This window comes from Lynx canadensis, chromosome E1 (assembly GCF_007474595.2).
Source record: "Lynx canadensis isolate LIC74 chromosome E1, mLynCan4.pri.v2, whole genome shotgun sequence".
Lineage (NCBI taxonomy): Eukaryota > Metazoa > Chordata > Mammalia > Carnivora > Felidae > Lynx > Lynx canadensis.
In genome coordinates this window covers 44077471-44092261 of record NC_044316.2, presented here as the reverse complement: position 1 = coordinate 44092261, position 14791 = coordinate 44077471, and the positions used below count along the sequence as shown (strand labels likewise).

Genomic DNA, 14791 nt, shown 5'->3' with positions numbered 1-14791 from the left:
ATTTTAGCCACTCTGACCACTCAGCGTGAGATGGTATCTCAGCGTGGCTTTGATTTGTATTTCCCTGATGATGAGTGATGTTGAGCATCATTTCATTTGTCTGTTGGCTATCTGGATGTTTTCTTTGGAAAAGTGTCTATTCATGTCTTCTGCCCATTTCTTCACTGGGTTATTTGTTTTTCAGGTGTGGAGTTTGCGAGTTCTTTATAGATTTCGGATACTAGCCCTTTATCCAATATGTCATTTGCAAATATCTTCTCCCATTCCGACGGTTGCCTTTTAGTTTTGTTGATTGTTTCCCTTGTAGTGCAGAAGCCTTTTATCTTGATGAGGTCCCAATAGTTCATTTTTGCTTTTAATTCCCTTTTGGCAAAATTTTTTCATCTTTTGTAATTTTCTGTTTCAAGTTCATTTTAAGAAAAGTTTTATAGGGAAAATTCTTCTGACCATGATATGAGGATGAATTTCTTTAATACTAGAGTTACTACAATGCTGGTGCAAACTTTAAAAAATTTTTCTTTTAATATTTATTTCTTTTGAGAGAGAGAGAGAACGCACATGCGTGTGAGTGGGGGAGGTGCGGAGAGAGACTGAGACAGAGAATCCAAAGCAGGCTCTGCACTCTCAGCACAGAGCGTGACATGGGGCTCAAACCCACAAACCATGAGATCATGACCTGAGCCAAAGTCACACACTCAACTGACAGAGCCACCCAGGTGCCTCACTTTTTGTTAAATTTTTGTGAGTTCCTGGGCCATGCAGGGAGTGCAAATATGAATTGGAACCAACATGAACATAGGTCCATAGTCATGAATTTTCAAAGGAGACATTTCTTCATGATCTTAGAATCCATGACTATACACATAAACTTCCTTTTACCTACTTGTGCTGATTAGACATTTTTCTAGTTTACCATTTCCTTAAGGGTGAAGTTATTCAAGAGCTCTACTTTTATGTGGATTTTTGCTTCCATCTTAAGGTAAAAGAATGGTACAGGAGGCCATTTCGTAAAATAAATACAGAAAAGATCTTTGGAAAAAACATGAATGTAGCTTTACACACACATACACACACAGTGGTAAAGGCTTCTCATCTGCTTTTCAGATTCAGATTCATCTGCTTTTTTGCTATAACTGTCACTCACCTTTAAGGGTTTTTACACCATCCATCAACCTGTTTTGGTACACCTTTCCAACAGCTGTAAGAAAGAAAGAAATTAGACCACACCAATGAAATATTAAGTTAGGCATTTAGGAAAGACAGACATCATAATTTACCCCCAGAAAAGGCCTAATTTAATTGTAAACAACCAAGAAAACAGTTAACAAGTAGAGAAAATTTTCAATACTGCCCCCTGGCTTCTGAGGGAGTTATTATGGGCACTCTACTATGCTGAAACACACACATCTTAATTCCCTATGCCTCCCTTTAATTTCCCCATTTTCCCTTTCTGGCATTTTCTCACTCTTTTTACTTTCCTGTATGTCCCTGTTTATTCTTGAGGATGCCTTCTGACTAGAATCAAAAGTTAGAATAGGCACTTCCTTGACTTAATACCAGGTTAGTGACTGAAGGGGCCAATGATTCTATAAATAAAGTGGCACCGCTGGGGTTACTTCTTAAACTGGAACTGCATAATTCCTTCTAAATCCTGTTTTTATCAAATGGAAATAATTCTAGAACTTCTCAAAAAATAAACACAAGTCTGAGTTCCTTAAAGGCTACATTGTTTGTTTGTTTGTTTTTAAATTTTTTTTTCAACGTTTATTTATTTTTGGGACAGAGAGAGACAGAGCATGAACGGGGGAGGGGCAGAGAGAGAGGGAGACACAGAATCGGAAACAGGCTCCAGGCTCTGAGCCATCAGCCCAGAGCCTGACTCAGGGCTCGAACTCACAGACCGCGAGATCGTGACCTGGCTGAAGTCGGACACTTAACGGACTGCGCCACCCAGGCGCCCCTACATTGTTTTTTTAAATACTCACCATTGACTGGCAGATATTTCTTTAGTTTTGAGCACTCCTTATCTGTGAGCTCTATCCCCATTTTTTCCAGAATACTTTGAATATCACTGACATTAACTTCTCCTCCTTCAAAGAAAGAAATCGAAGTAGATGAAAAGTTTGGATATGACCTAAAAATCTCCAAAATATGAAAAAAAAGAAGTCATTTATCTATTCAGCAGATCATGCAACAGCTATGAACAAAGTAGCATGAGACCTTTGTGCCATCAGACATCATGGAAACAGAATTGTTCCCTTTACTCAAAAAATTCAATATCTATAATTATGGAGTAAGGCAATTTTTTTTTTTGAGTAAAGCAATTTAAGCAAGATATAAGTGGCTTGGGGGATTCCAAGTTATTTAAAATATCACAGATATTTAAAATTCAGTGTCTCTGTTATTATCTTAATTATGAGTGTTGTGTCTGGTTTTACTTCACTACTTAATATGTTAATTCAGCATAATGTGCATTTGCCTTTGAGAACATTTAATTCTTTTTTTAAAAAAATTTTTTTTTTAACGTTTATTTATTTTTGAGACAGAGAGAGAGAGAGAGAGAGCATGAACGGGGGAGGGTCAGAGAGAGAGGAAGACACAGAATCTGAAACAGGCTCCAGGCCCTGAGCTGTCAGCACAGAGCCTGACGCGGGGCTCGAACTCACGGACCGCGAGATCATGACCTGGCTGAAGTCGGACGCTCAACCGACTGCGCCACCCAGGCGCCCCGAGAACATTTAATTCTATTACACAAGTGAAGTAAGTACATTAGTTCAAGTTTGTAGTTTACAAAACATGGGCTACATCTTTTAAGATGTTTTGCAGTACAGACAAGTAGTTTTTAAGTAAAGGGTATGTAAGTTAGATAGAAGGGAATGAAAGAACTGAGCAATATTTAATACTCATGAGGTTACATGCACATGGAGAACATGTTCACTAAATATATGTTAGACTAAATGTATAAGAAGTGCTAAATATTTGTGATACTCAAATTGCTTGAGGCACCAAATATTCAAGATGTGGTAAATATTTATGACACTTGTTCAAATGACTCTAATTTGGCAATCCATTGGTGACACTGTTTTTAGGTCTTCTGTGTCCTCTGCTCAAGGAACACAAAACCTATGCTCTTTGATGGCCTTAATGGCAAGCTACAACTATTAACAACAGGTACTTGTCCTTGTGTCTTTCTTTTTTTGTTTTTGTTTTTGTTTTTTTAAGTTTATTTACTTTGAGATAGAGTGGGGAGAGGGGCAGAGAGAGAGAGAGAGAGAGAGAGAGAGAGAATATCCCATGCAGGCTCTGTGCTGTCAGTGCAGAGCCTGACATGGGGCTCGATCTCACGAACTGTGAGATCATGACCTGATACAAAGTCAAGAGTCAGATGCTCAACTGACTGAGCCACCCAGGTGCCCCTAACCCCGAGTCTTTCTGAAAGAGGTTGTGTCACAGGCTAGAGCACTTTCCATCTGTGGTCCATTCTGCTTGAATCTCAATTCTGGTCCTTATAACCACATCAGCAGCAGGAAAAACTAATGCTGCTGAACAGAGAGAGACACAAAACTTATTATGCACATCACACACCTCAGATTCAAGTAGTGTAGTCCTTCCATTCACTCTACCCTGAATTTGTTAATGTATTCCATATTTCTGCCCCATTTTTTGCTGTGTGTTTTTATTTTATTTTGTTTTGTTTTGTTTTGTTTTTTGCTGTGTGTTTTTAAATGATTTAATACTGTGTGACTCAAACATTTTAACTGGGTCCATGAGCCTTTCTGTCCTGCGCACTCTGGGCTAGTACTTTGAGGCTACATTTGCAGAAAGTCAGTTTCCCTTCAAGACACTCAGATTATGCATATCGAAGTACTGTTTGGAAGAAACCTCAGAAGATAAAGAATTTTTTATCAAGCATTGCACTTCAGTATATAGTGTAAATATCAAAAGTTAAAATTCCATACAATTTATCACATATACAAGGACTACTTGGAGTAAAAGAGGGTATTAAAAATAATTCATTAAAATTAATCTCCCTCAGTGGTAAACCATAACAATCTAGGATGTAAGATCACTCTGAAGTTAAACTCTAGGCTAGGAGTCAGCCAACTTTTCTATAAAAGTTTATAAACAATAGAAAATATTCTAGGCTTTGTAGGACTTATGATCTCTGTCACAACTACTCAGCTCCACCTTTGTATGGTAAAAGCAGCCATAAATAATGCACAAACTAATGGGCTGGATGTGTTCCAATGAAATTGTTTACACAAACGGAAGCAGATTTGGCCCAAGGGTCAGAGTTTGCCAACCCGTAGTTTAGACAATTAAAGTAGAAACACTTCCCCAATAAAATAGTAAAATGGCAGAGTAAAAAGGTAGTGATGGGAGAGTTGGAATAGAGCATTAAAATATAACTTAATGTACGAATTAGGAGCTTAGAGTCACAGTAATTGTTCACTAACCTGTAACAGTGGCCACTGCATCCATCAATGTGCTGAGCTCAACCTTCCCATTAGCTACAAGGAAAGCCAAAATAAGGTAATAAGGCCAGAGAGCCATATATAAACAGACAAAAAATAGGGTAAATTGGGAAATAAGAGATCGAAGTTCATTAGCTCCACTGCTTTATCTGACTCAACTATAAGGATATAAACCCTGGATTTAAAGAATTAGCTCCACATTAGTTGAGGGAGAGTCTTTATCTCTTGGACAAAATGGAGTCTTGAATGTACCTCTTGAATTTGAAGGCTGCTCTCCATCTTACCAGCAGGGTGAAAGGTCCCAGTGACTTATTTGGCTGTGTAGCAATTTATCAGCTTTGGTTCAGCCACATTTGTCAGAGGAGTCTTTGGGGACCACCTTTCTTGTCTTCTTACTTTTTCCCAATTTGTCTTTCTCTAGTTTCTTTGTCTATCACAACTATCTTGGGATTTTTGATCACACAAATTGGTGACCTGTTTCTTCTATTAACACTATATATACTTGTGTGTAAAGATAGGTATGTATTTCTCTTTAACCCTAAAAGACGGGTAGATATTTCAGAGAGTCTCCAAACTGAAAGGACTTGTGGTAACATAATAACTAGTTACAAAGGGGATTCAACAGTTCACTGAAAGCTAATGGGTTAATAAAAATTCTGTGTGATGAGTCGAATGTGCAGACTTGCTCTCCTATGTCCTAAGGCTTCATGAAGTCCTTGTGTAACACTAGTAATTATTTTTTTTAAAAAAAGGGTAATGAGTCATTAAAAAAAGCAGTAAACTTTAGAAGAATATTATGCCTTATTGGGAATAACTTGGAATTAGGATGGTTCTGAGGGGGGGTTTCAAGAGAAGGCCAAGTTTGCACCCATGTGCTAAGTATGAACAAGTATTCCCTTGTATGCCACTGAAATTGGCCAGGATGTTGCTGGTTGTTTCAAAATGAGTATAATTTCTGCCAAACCTTCTTTGGAAAGCAGAAAACTGCATGAGTGATGATTAGGCAATTGTCTTTTTGCTTTGATAACATTTATACCAATGATTTGGAGCCCTTTGGTTATGTACTGCTCAAATGAAGTGTTAGAAGGCCAGCCTATATTTGACGTTCCTCTTGAAGACTTTCTGTCACTTTGAATTATTTGTATTTTTCACTGTTTTTCATTTGTTTAGTCTAATTATTCCATCATTCCATTCATTCTTCAATATTTATTGCCTCTAAATATAAAATGATGTACGTATGGTTTCTACTTACGAGAAAATCACAGTTCATAAACAAAGAAGAGTGATATAAAGACACTCACTTTTTATACAATATGCTAAGTGTATAATAATATATGTGTGAATAGGATGAATTTTAAACTAAGAGGAAGAGTAAATAAAGTGAATTCCAGGGATCAGGGAGCTCTGGAAAAGGTAAACTTTGAGATTAATTTTATAGACAAGAATTGGCCTGGTGAAATATGCCTAAGTATTTTTGTTCTAGGAGTTGGAGAGTATGTGGAAAAGGACAATTGGATAATCAAATCAGATGCCATGGTATAAGCATTAAATAACAAAGAAGATCTGTATATTAATTGAAGAAAATTTTATGAATTATCTACTAAATTTCAGGCACCATATGAGGCACTAAAGATTAAAATATATTTAATAATAAATTTAATATAATTTCTGAACAAGTCAGTTTCTGGGGTGAGACGGACAAGTAAACATACTGTAATAGAGTAGTTGGGTTGACGTAGAGCAAACGATAAAATCAGGAGATGCTCCCGCTAAAATTCATCCATTTATAGCTACTGCTTTGCAACAGGGTGGAGAGCCGACTATATAAGAATCTTGAACCCTGCCTATACCCAATACTATGGTTCAGACACCTCAGTGTTATAGGGCAATGTGGAAGCAGGAAATAATGTAAGATAAAGCTAAATGGAAAGCAAGGGTCAGATCACAGATGTATGAAGTAGTCAGCACTCCTAATTGGTAGGACTTGGTATTCAATGAGATGTGGCACTAAGAAAAAGTTGCAGTGAAAAATACCAATTCGGTTTTTTTTTTAATATTTATTGATTTTTTGAGAGAGAGAGAGAGAGAGAGAAAGAAAACGAACAATTGGGGGAGGGGCAGAGAGAGACACACACAGAATCTGAAGCAGGCTGTAGGCTCTGAGCTGTCAGCACAGAGCCCAGCACGGGACTCGAACTCATGGACAGCGAGATCATGACCTAAACCAAAGTTGGAGGCTTAACCGACTGAGCCACCCAGGTGCCCTGAAAAATGTCAATTTTTAAATTTGTTTTACTAAGAACACGATGGTGCCACCAGCTGAGAAAGGGAATGTATAATTAGGAGATAGTTTGGGGTAGGTATTTTTAAATATAGTGAATTTAAGATCTGAGGCTTTGCTGAGCAAGAATGAATTTGGCAGATACAACCCAACAGGAATCTGGATGTGGTTTTACCCAACCCATATTTGGGGAGGAATTTGGGCTGCAGAAAAACATCTAGAAGTTTTCAGCATATAATGACACTTGGAAATAGGAGTGTGGATAATACTGTCCACGGAGAATTGTAACACGGAATTGTAAAAGTTAAAGTGATTAATGGGCTTAGGACACAACTATTTGAGGGATACTAATAATAGGGAAATTAGTCATATTTTTCTTCCTTCCTTTCTATTCTCTAGCCTATGAGATTCATTTTGCTCCTTGTAAATTCATTACTGGGTCAGAAAGTAGTTATAATAGTTCTGTGTGTGATGCTTGGAATCCAAAAGAGAAGAGGTTAAAGATATGGGGCTTATAGAAATGAAGAGAAGGCTAGTTTCTTCTCTAAGCTTTGCAAAAATGTCATTTTGAGACTAGGTAAAACTAATTATGGACACACTCATGTACAAGTGCAGAAAGTCTCCGTAAGATACAGTAGTATGTGAAACACGCACCGGTAAGCGGTAGATTTTCTGTCACATCTTCGTGTTCCTTTTGTGTGAGCTTGATTCCCAAGTTTTCCAGGACAGTGTCCAGGTTATTCACCTTAACTTTGCCTGCTTAGGAAACATACAGGAATGAAACATGAAAAAAAATGAGTTTAAAATATTAGAAATATATTTTTGAATGCAAATTGTTATCTGAACATATATACTTTGTCATTATTACAATAAAAAACAAAAGAGAAAATGTACTTATGTGATTATTACTTTTCTGTATGAACTCCCATTTAACATGTCTAAGAGCATTAAATAATCAACAGAAAAATCAGAATTAGTAATTCTTCCTTTAAACCTTGAATGGAAGCCTGTATTATAAACAGCTCATGAAGGGATAGGCTACATGATTTGATTATAACCAATATTAGAGAGAATAGGAATGAGCTTTGATGACAGGACCTCATTAATTTATTAACTAACTAATATTAAAACAGAGTGAAGATCATAAGGTAACCTTAAAAACAAGCAGAATCTTAGCACTTTTTTAGATAAAATCAATCATTTTAAAGTGAACACCTTAGTGGAATTTGGTACATATTCACAATGTTGTACAAATATCACTTCCAGTTCCAAAACATTTTCATCATCCCCAAAGGAGAGCCCATACATATTAAGTAGTCACTCCCTACTTCCCTCTCCACCCAGCCCCCCGCAACCCTAACCTACTTTTTGTTTCTATGGATTTGCCTTCAATCTTCCTTCATAACAAGCTTTCCTTACACAACTCCCTAAAAATTCGGTAATTCTTTTCTTCATAATTTGCTGTGTATGATTAGATTTTTGGGGTTGTGAGTATGGATTCCTAGCAAGATGTATTGAGACATTATAGCGTAAAATATGATGATGATGAAAGTAACTAAGTAACTGGGGTGCCTAGGTGGCTCAGTCAGTTAAGCATCTGACTCTTGATTTCAGCTCAGGTCATGATCTCAGGGATGGTGAGTTCAAGCCCTGCGTCTGGCTCTGCACTGTCAGTGCAGGGCCTGCTTGGGATTCCCCTTCTCTCTCTTTCTCTCTGCACTCCCCCACTTACTATCTTTCTCTCTCAAAGTAAATAAATAAACTTAAAATAAAAGAAAGTAACTAAGTAATCTATACATAGGAAGCTAGACAGGACTCGTGTCTAAATGATAAATGTGAACCTTGAAGATTTCAGATGTCTCTGCCTTTCTTATCAGGCTTTTAACCTACCCTGAGTGGATTTCACCCCATCCAACATTGCATTCTGAAATACGTTTCCAGCAGCTATAGGAAAAGGAACAATTCATGTCAGAAGGGAAATGGTATGAACATTCACTTACTTATAACTTCAGTAAAACAACTGTAACTGAGTGGGAAATGTGTTCTGTCTCAGTATTAAATTTAAAAAGAAGTTATGGAAAAGAAAACTGTCTCAGTGTGACAAATACATGTACTTTCTGGCAAGTAGGAGACTGACAGCTGAGGGAAACACTATTATGTTGAAACAATCACACATCTTTCCTTTTTCTGTTGACTTCCCCTTTTATTTCTTTTCCTAGTCCCCTCCAGGGTCCTTCCTTTTCTTCCTTAGGATATAGGCTGATCAACTACCTGACACTCAGATGGCAAAGCTATGGCTGAAGGGTTTGGTAAACTGCAGACTAAATCCAAATGACAATGCCTTTTCCTAATCAATTTCAGGATTTTTCAGAAAGCCCTTGACAGGTAAAAATTTTAAATTGTTCACACGGGCCACAAAACCAAGTTCCCTAGAAAGTCTTTGTGGCTTCTGTATAGCTCACCATCAATTGGCAGAGTTTCCTGCAGCTTTTTAAGCTCCTCAGCTGTGAGCTCGATCCCCATGCTTCCCAGAACTTTCTCCAGATCACTGACATGAACCTTTTTTCCTTTGAAAATACAAGAACATTAATGTCTGAGAATAATCATTCCATGAAATGGTGAAAAATTCATTCTCATTATAATGCATCCCCCCATTTGAGGAAATGGAAGGGGAAAATGAAACACGTCTACACAGAATTATGGGGAAGTCACATAATAGAACATAACCCCTTAGTGTTTACAAAAGGAAGGTCTTTTATTTCTGGGAACGAGTCTGCCCTGTTGAGAACAAATTTGTTTTATAATTGGCCAGCAAATTAAGATACTAGATGAAAAAAGTATAAATTCAGCTATCATTTATTGTATTTATTCTTGTCTCTGAATAATGTGACTTTTTTCTTCATAATGACAATAATTTGATCCTGTCAGGGCTTTACAATGTAACTGGAATAAGTGTACAATGCACAATATAATGATTCCACAACTCTAGACATTAATCGGTGCTCATGATAACAAATGAACTCTTAATCCCATCAACTTATTTCACTCATCCCCTCACCCACCTCCCTTCTGGCAACAATGTGGTCTCTATAGTTAAGAGTCTAGTTTTTTTTTGGTTTGTGTTTCTGTTTTTTTTTTTTTAATTTTTTTTAATGCTTATTCATTTGTGAGAGAGAGAGAGAGAAATACAGAGCGTGAGTGGGGGAGGGGCAGAGAAAGAGAGGGAGACACAGAAGCTGAAGCAGCTCCAGGCTCAGAGCTGTCAGCACAGAGCCCAATGAGGGGCTCAAACTCATGAACCATGAGATCGTGACCTGAGTCGAAGTCGGATACTTAATTGACTGAGCCACCCCCGCACCCCATTCGTTTGTTTCTTAAATTCCACACGAGTGAAATCAAACGGTATTTGTCTTTTTCTGGCTGATTTATTTCACTTAGCATTGTACCCTCTAGATCTACTTAAAAGTAATTTCTTATTGAAAGATTGAGCGACATTGGCAAAAATAGCTGAGGAGTGGGTTCCTTCATGAAACTATCCTTCCACCAAAACACAGTGAGTGAGAAAGAACTATCAGAATCAACTTCCTTAGAACTCTGGAAAATAGTCAAAGGTTGGTACATCAACCAAGTGGAAGCAGAATTGAGAAAAAGGTGACTTATAGTAAGAGAGCTCTGTGGCATTTTGACCCCCTTCCCCAAACTGTTTTTGATCATCCATCCCTGTGAGCAAAATATTTTCCAGGACAAAAGTGACAGTCTCTTATTTACCTGTAAAAGGTTTCATTCCATCCATATGCGTTCTCATTTCAACCTTCGCATGAACTGGAAGAAAATGTAAATCAAATACACAGTGGCATTCACTGAGAAACGCAAAACAGGAAGCACAGTGGCATTCATTGGCTACTTTTTATCCCCCACCTACCCCAAGGAGCACAAAAGGACATGGAAAAGAATCACTCTACTTGTTCTAAAGGTGCCTGCTTTAACAACTGCTTTCATCCATTGTCTTACGGCAAAACGCTAACGGTGTGAGATTCAAAAGTCATCTCTTTTCATCAGACTTTATTTTTAGCTTTACACTTTGGAAAACCAAAGATGATTTGGGCCACGCCAGGGAAAACAAAATTTAAAACTGGGATCTTATTCACCACTGTTTTAACAGGACTTTTGAAATGATCTCTTTCTTTACTGAGATTCTAATTACTATTTCCTTTCATGTTCACTGACCCAGGCAGACCAGTTTACTCTTGATTTGCATGACGTACGATTTGCTTGAGGGCAATATTCATTTTGAGCTTAACTTCCCAACTCTAATGATTTGCATAGTTTTCATAGTAGACATAGTAGACAAATTGAATTTCATACAAATTAATATTTAAAAAGACATTAATATGTTAAAGAATAGAAATATCTCACGAATAGATGATTTTTGAGATCTATATTTTGCCAAGAAAGAAAAACGACCTAAAAAACTGTCACTGTTGGTAAGTTATTTGAAAAATTCCTGATTTTAGATTGTAAGTAATAAATTACAGTATACAGTATCTAAAAACCCCTATACCATGGAAAATTTACAAATGAAGGTCCTGGATAACTCAAAAATATTTACTGAAGTATTAGAAGTACACAGTGACTCTTAGCAGAAGCTGTGTGACACTTACATGTACACAATAACAAGTATTAGAACAGTGAGCAGGATAAATATACATTTATTCATTGGTTGCTAAATCTAGGCTAAATGAGAATCTTCCTTGTTTTTCTTCTGGATCTTTTGAGGCAGAACATTCCAAAAGTTATTTCTGTAGTAAAACCAATTAGTGAGGTCAGGAAAGCATGAAGATATGTGTCAGTTTTACGGGGCCACTGGAAATTCTCAGAAACAAAGATGATAACACCTATTTGGTGTAAAATTCGCTATTTAACTCGGGTCCCATTTCAACTGAATCTTGCCCTCTCCAGTAAATTCATATCTCCGTCCTGACAGACACAGTATGAGAAAAGCTTTGCCCTAAATGGGGTCTTTCTGTCCCAAATGATATAATTGGGGCTCTATGCTTGAGCCTTAATCTTTCACAAAACTTCTTTTTAAGCTCAATACTGATGGTAACTCTTCAGATGAGCAGATCACCAATAAGCAATAACTTAAAAATTTTAACTCTGGGGGTGCCTGGGTGGCTCGGTCGGTTAAGCATCCGACTTCAGTTCAGGTCATAATCTCACGGTTCATGAGTTCAAGCCTGCATCAAGCTTGCTGCTGTCAGCACAGAGCCCACTTTGGATCCTCTGTCCACCCCCCTCTTTGTCCCAGCCCCCGCTTACGCTCTCTTCGTGTCTTTCAAAATAAATAAACTTAAAAAAAATTCTAACTCTGATTTAAAGAAAAAAGGATTAATCATTCCACATGTCCATTTTATTTCATGTGTACTTTTTAATCTCACAATGATTTTCATTATGTTGGTTGATCTGAAATTATTATTTTAAAATAAGGAACAGAAATCATTGGCAATACCAGAGGATAGTTTCAAATAATAGCTAGATTTCCACCCATAATTCTGCTTTTTTTAGCAATATTAAAAAAAATTCCACCATAATCTCAAATAGATAAAAAAATAGTTTTCTATTACGGAAGCTGATTGTTCCATATCTAGTCTCATTCACGGATACACCATTGCAAGCAAAGAAAACAAGACAGTGAAGACCACTTGCATGGTCCTTCTAGTACACTACCAGTGGTAAAAACTAGAGAATAAATTAAATGAATTAACACAAATATTTTTAAGGGTACACTGCTTATCTTACACAATGACGTGAATAAATGCACCTTAATAAGATGAGCAAGTATTGATTCATCTAAGGTTATATGATAGTTAAGGCATGTTCCAGACAGATACTTCTTAGCCCTACTATAACGTTCTCAGGCTGATATTTAACATTTGCTTATTTAGCTTGAGAATTCTTTTAGCCCCAATTCAGAATGTACTAAACTTTAGACTTTGTCTCTAGCCCATCAAGGGAGATTAGAGCTTTGGGAACAGTCAGTCCTTGGACCATGGAATCCAGCTCAGAATGATGGGATGTAAGCAGAGGCATAGGTGGGGCCGCTGAGCATTCAGGCATTCCACACATTCAGGCCTGAGTGGTTACTGTTCCTTTTCCCCTCAAGGGTATCTGGAAAACTTGGTCCTATTCCTTTGGTGCAGGAAATAGGTCCTACACTTCATATTCCTCCTTTATCATGCTTTTTTTTTTCTTTTAAGAGAGAGAGAGTGAGCGCGCGTGTGCACGAGAGAGACAGAGAGAGAGAGAGAAAGAGAGACAGAGAGAGAGAGAGACAGTCCAAAGCAGGCCACACTCTGCACAGAGTTGGATGCAGGGCTCGATCCCACATCCCTGGGACCATGACCTGGGCCGAAATCAAGAGTTGGATGCTCAACTAACTGAATCACCCAAACGCCCCTATTCTGTCTTTCTACATGTCCTTGAAAACGGTGAGGCAAAGACAGAAATGCTATTTTAATAACCTCCCACTTAGGGGTACCTGGCTGTCTCAGGTGGTAAAGCATGCAACTCTTGATCTCAGATTGTGAACTCAGCTCTACACTGGGCCTAGAGCTTACTTAAAAGAAATTAAAAATACTTTCCCACTTTGGGCTCTGCTCTCTTTTCTCTATAATTTTTAAAAATTTTTTCTGTGTTAAAGTTTCTTCTATTTAATGCACCCCACTCCCTTCCCTCCACAGCAGTGTCTCTCTCTAATTTTGTTCAGTTCTAATAGTGGCCTTGGCCTTGGCCATACTCCAAGTGGAAATGAAGTTACTGAAAATGTCAAGGGGCAAAACATGTTTACTTCCAGTCTGAGTCATCTTTCATGTTTTCCGTCTTCTTAATGCCAAAGTAGAGTTTTCAGAGATTCTTTTATAGAAGCTCAGATTAACCAATTCAAACATATCTTAAATACTCACCATCGGCTGGTAGATCACGTGTCAGATCATTAATTTCCTCTTCTGAAAGGTTCATCCCCATAGTTTGCAAAGGAGAATCCATTTTATCGACATCAATAATCTCTCCTTGTGAAAAAGTAAAGAATACGGGGAAAACTCACGGATTCCAAAATGTGACCACTCGCATTACTCATAGTGCATTAATGATTATCAGTCTCATGAGGAAAACAAGATTTAATATAGTCTACTCACATATATCAAGGGGGTCAATAAGGATGTTAGAATTCGAATAGAAATCTTCCAGGTGAATGAGCAATTTTCAAATCTTTCACAGCAAATGGTAAAATCAAACTGTGGCTGACAATGAGGGTTTTTTTTTTTTTTCCTGAACTCCCAGATTAGATGCCTCAACTCCTGACAAAAATCGATCATCAAGTTCTGTTTCCATTTATGTGGAGGACGATGTTATTCAGACCAACCTTCCTCTGGAAACCGAAATCTTGGATAAAATGTAAAAAGCATCTCCTCATAAGTACTAAAGAGCTGATAAGAGAGTACGTTACTAGTGCAAAGTCTCATCAAAAGTAGGAACCTAGGGAGGTAAGCAGAGCCCTGTTACTGTTTCTGTTCTAAGGATACTTGCTCCATCTGGATTTGAACTGTCATGTTGATGACCTCATGGAGTGTGGGTGATTCTGTCCAAGTGCCCAGCAGAAGCAAAGGCAAGTATTCCTTAGGAACATGCTTCCATCCTTACCCTCAAAGGTTTCTTTCTATAATTTTCCAAGGAAAATAGCTTCCACTCCAAAGAATCAAACACAGAGCGAAACAAGTTACCTGAGAGAGAATAAGCAGAAATAACAGGCAGCAGCAACATGCTCATAAAAACTTTAGATTTAGAAGTTATCAGGCACAAGTTACAAAACTATTGTGCTTCCTATGTGTAAAGCAATGGAAAACAAGCTAAAAGTATCTGCATCTGCAGGAGATAGGAAACAATACAAAATGACCCAGGATAGCCGAAAAAGAGAAAAAAATGCTTAGAAATGAAAAGAAGGGGGAAAGAGGAGGAAGGAGGGAGGAAGGAAACAAGA

General features: G+C 37.7%; 1 protein-coding gene across 1 annotated transcript in view; it reads right to left on the bottom strand.

Moving 5' to 3' along the window:
- The window catches only part of LOC115508163, a 142039-nt gene that overhangs the window by 116582 nt on the left and 10666 nt on the right, over window positions 1–14791 (bottom strand). Inside the window, exons 6-13 of the mRNA XM_036064353.1 lie at window positions 13719–13823; window positions 10525–10578; window positions 9219–9323; window positions 8647–8700; window positions 7411–7515; window positions 4458–4511; window positions 1986–2090; window positions 1145–1198 (exon numbers count right to left, since the gene is read on the bottom strand). Of these exons, the coding sequence (XP_035920246.1) occupies window positions 1145–1198; window positions 1986–2090; window positions 4458–4511; window positions 7411–7515; window positions 8647–8700; window positions 9219–9323; window positions 10525–10578; window positions 13719–13823 (636 nt within the window). The remainder of the gene's footprint in view (window positions 1–1144; window positions 1199–1985; window positions 2091–4457; window positions 4512–7410; window positions 7516–8646; window positions 8701–9218; window positions 9324–10524; window positions 10579–13718; window positions 13824–14791) is intronic.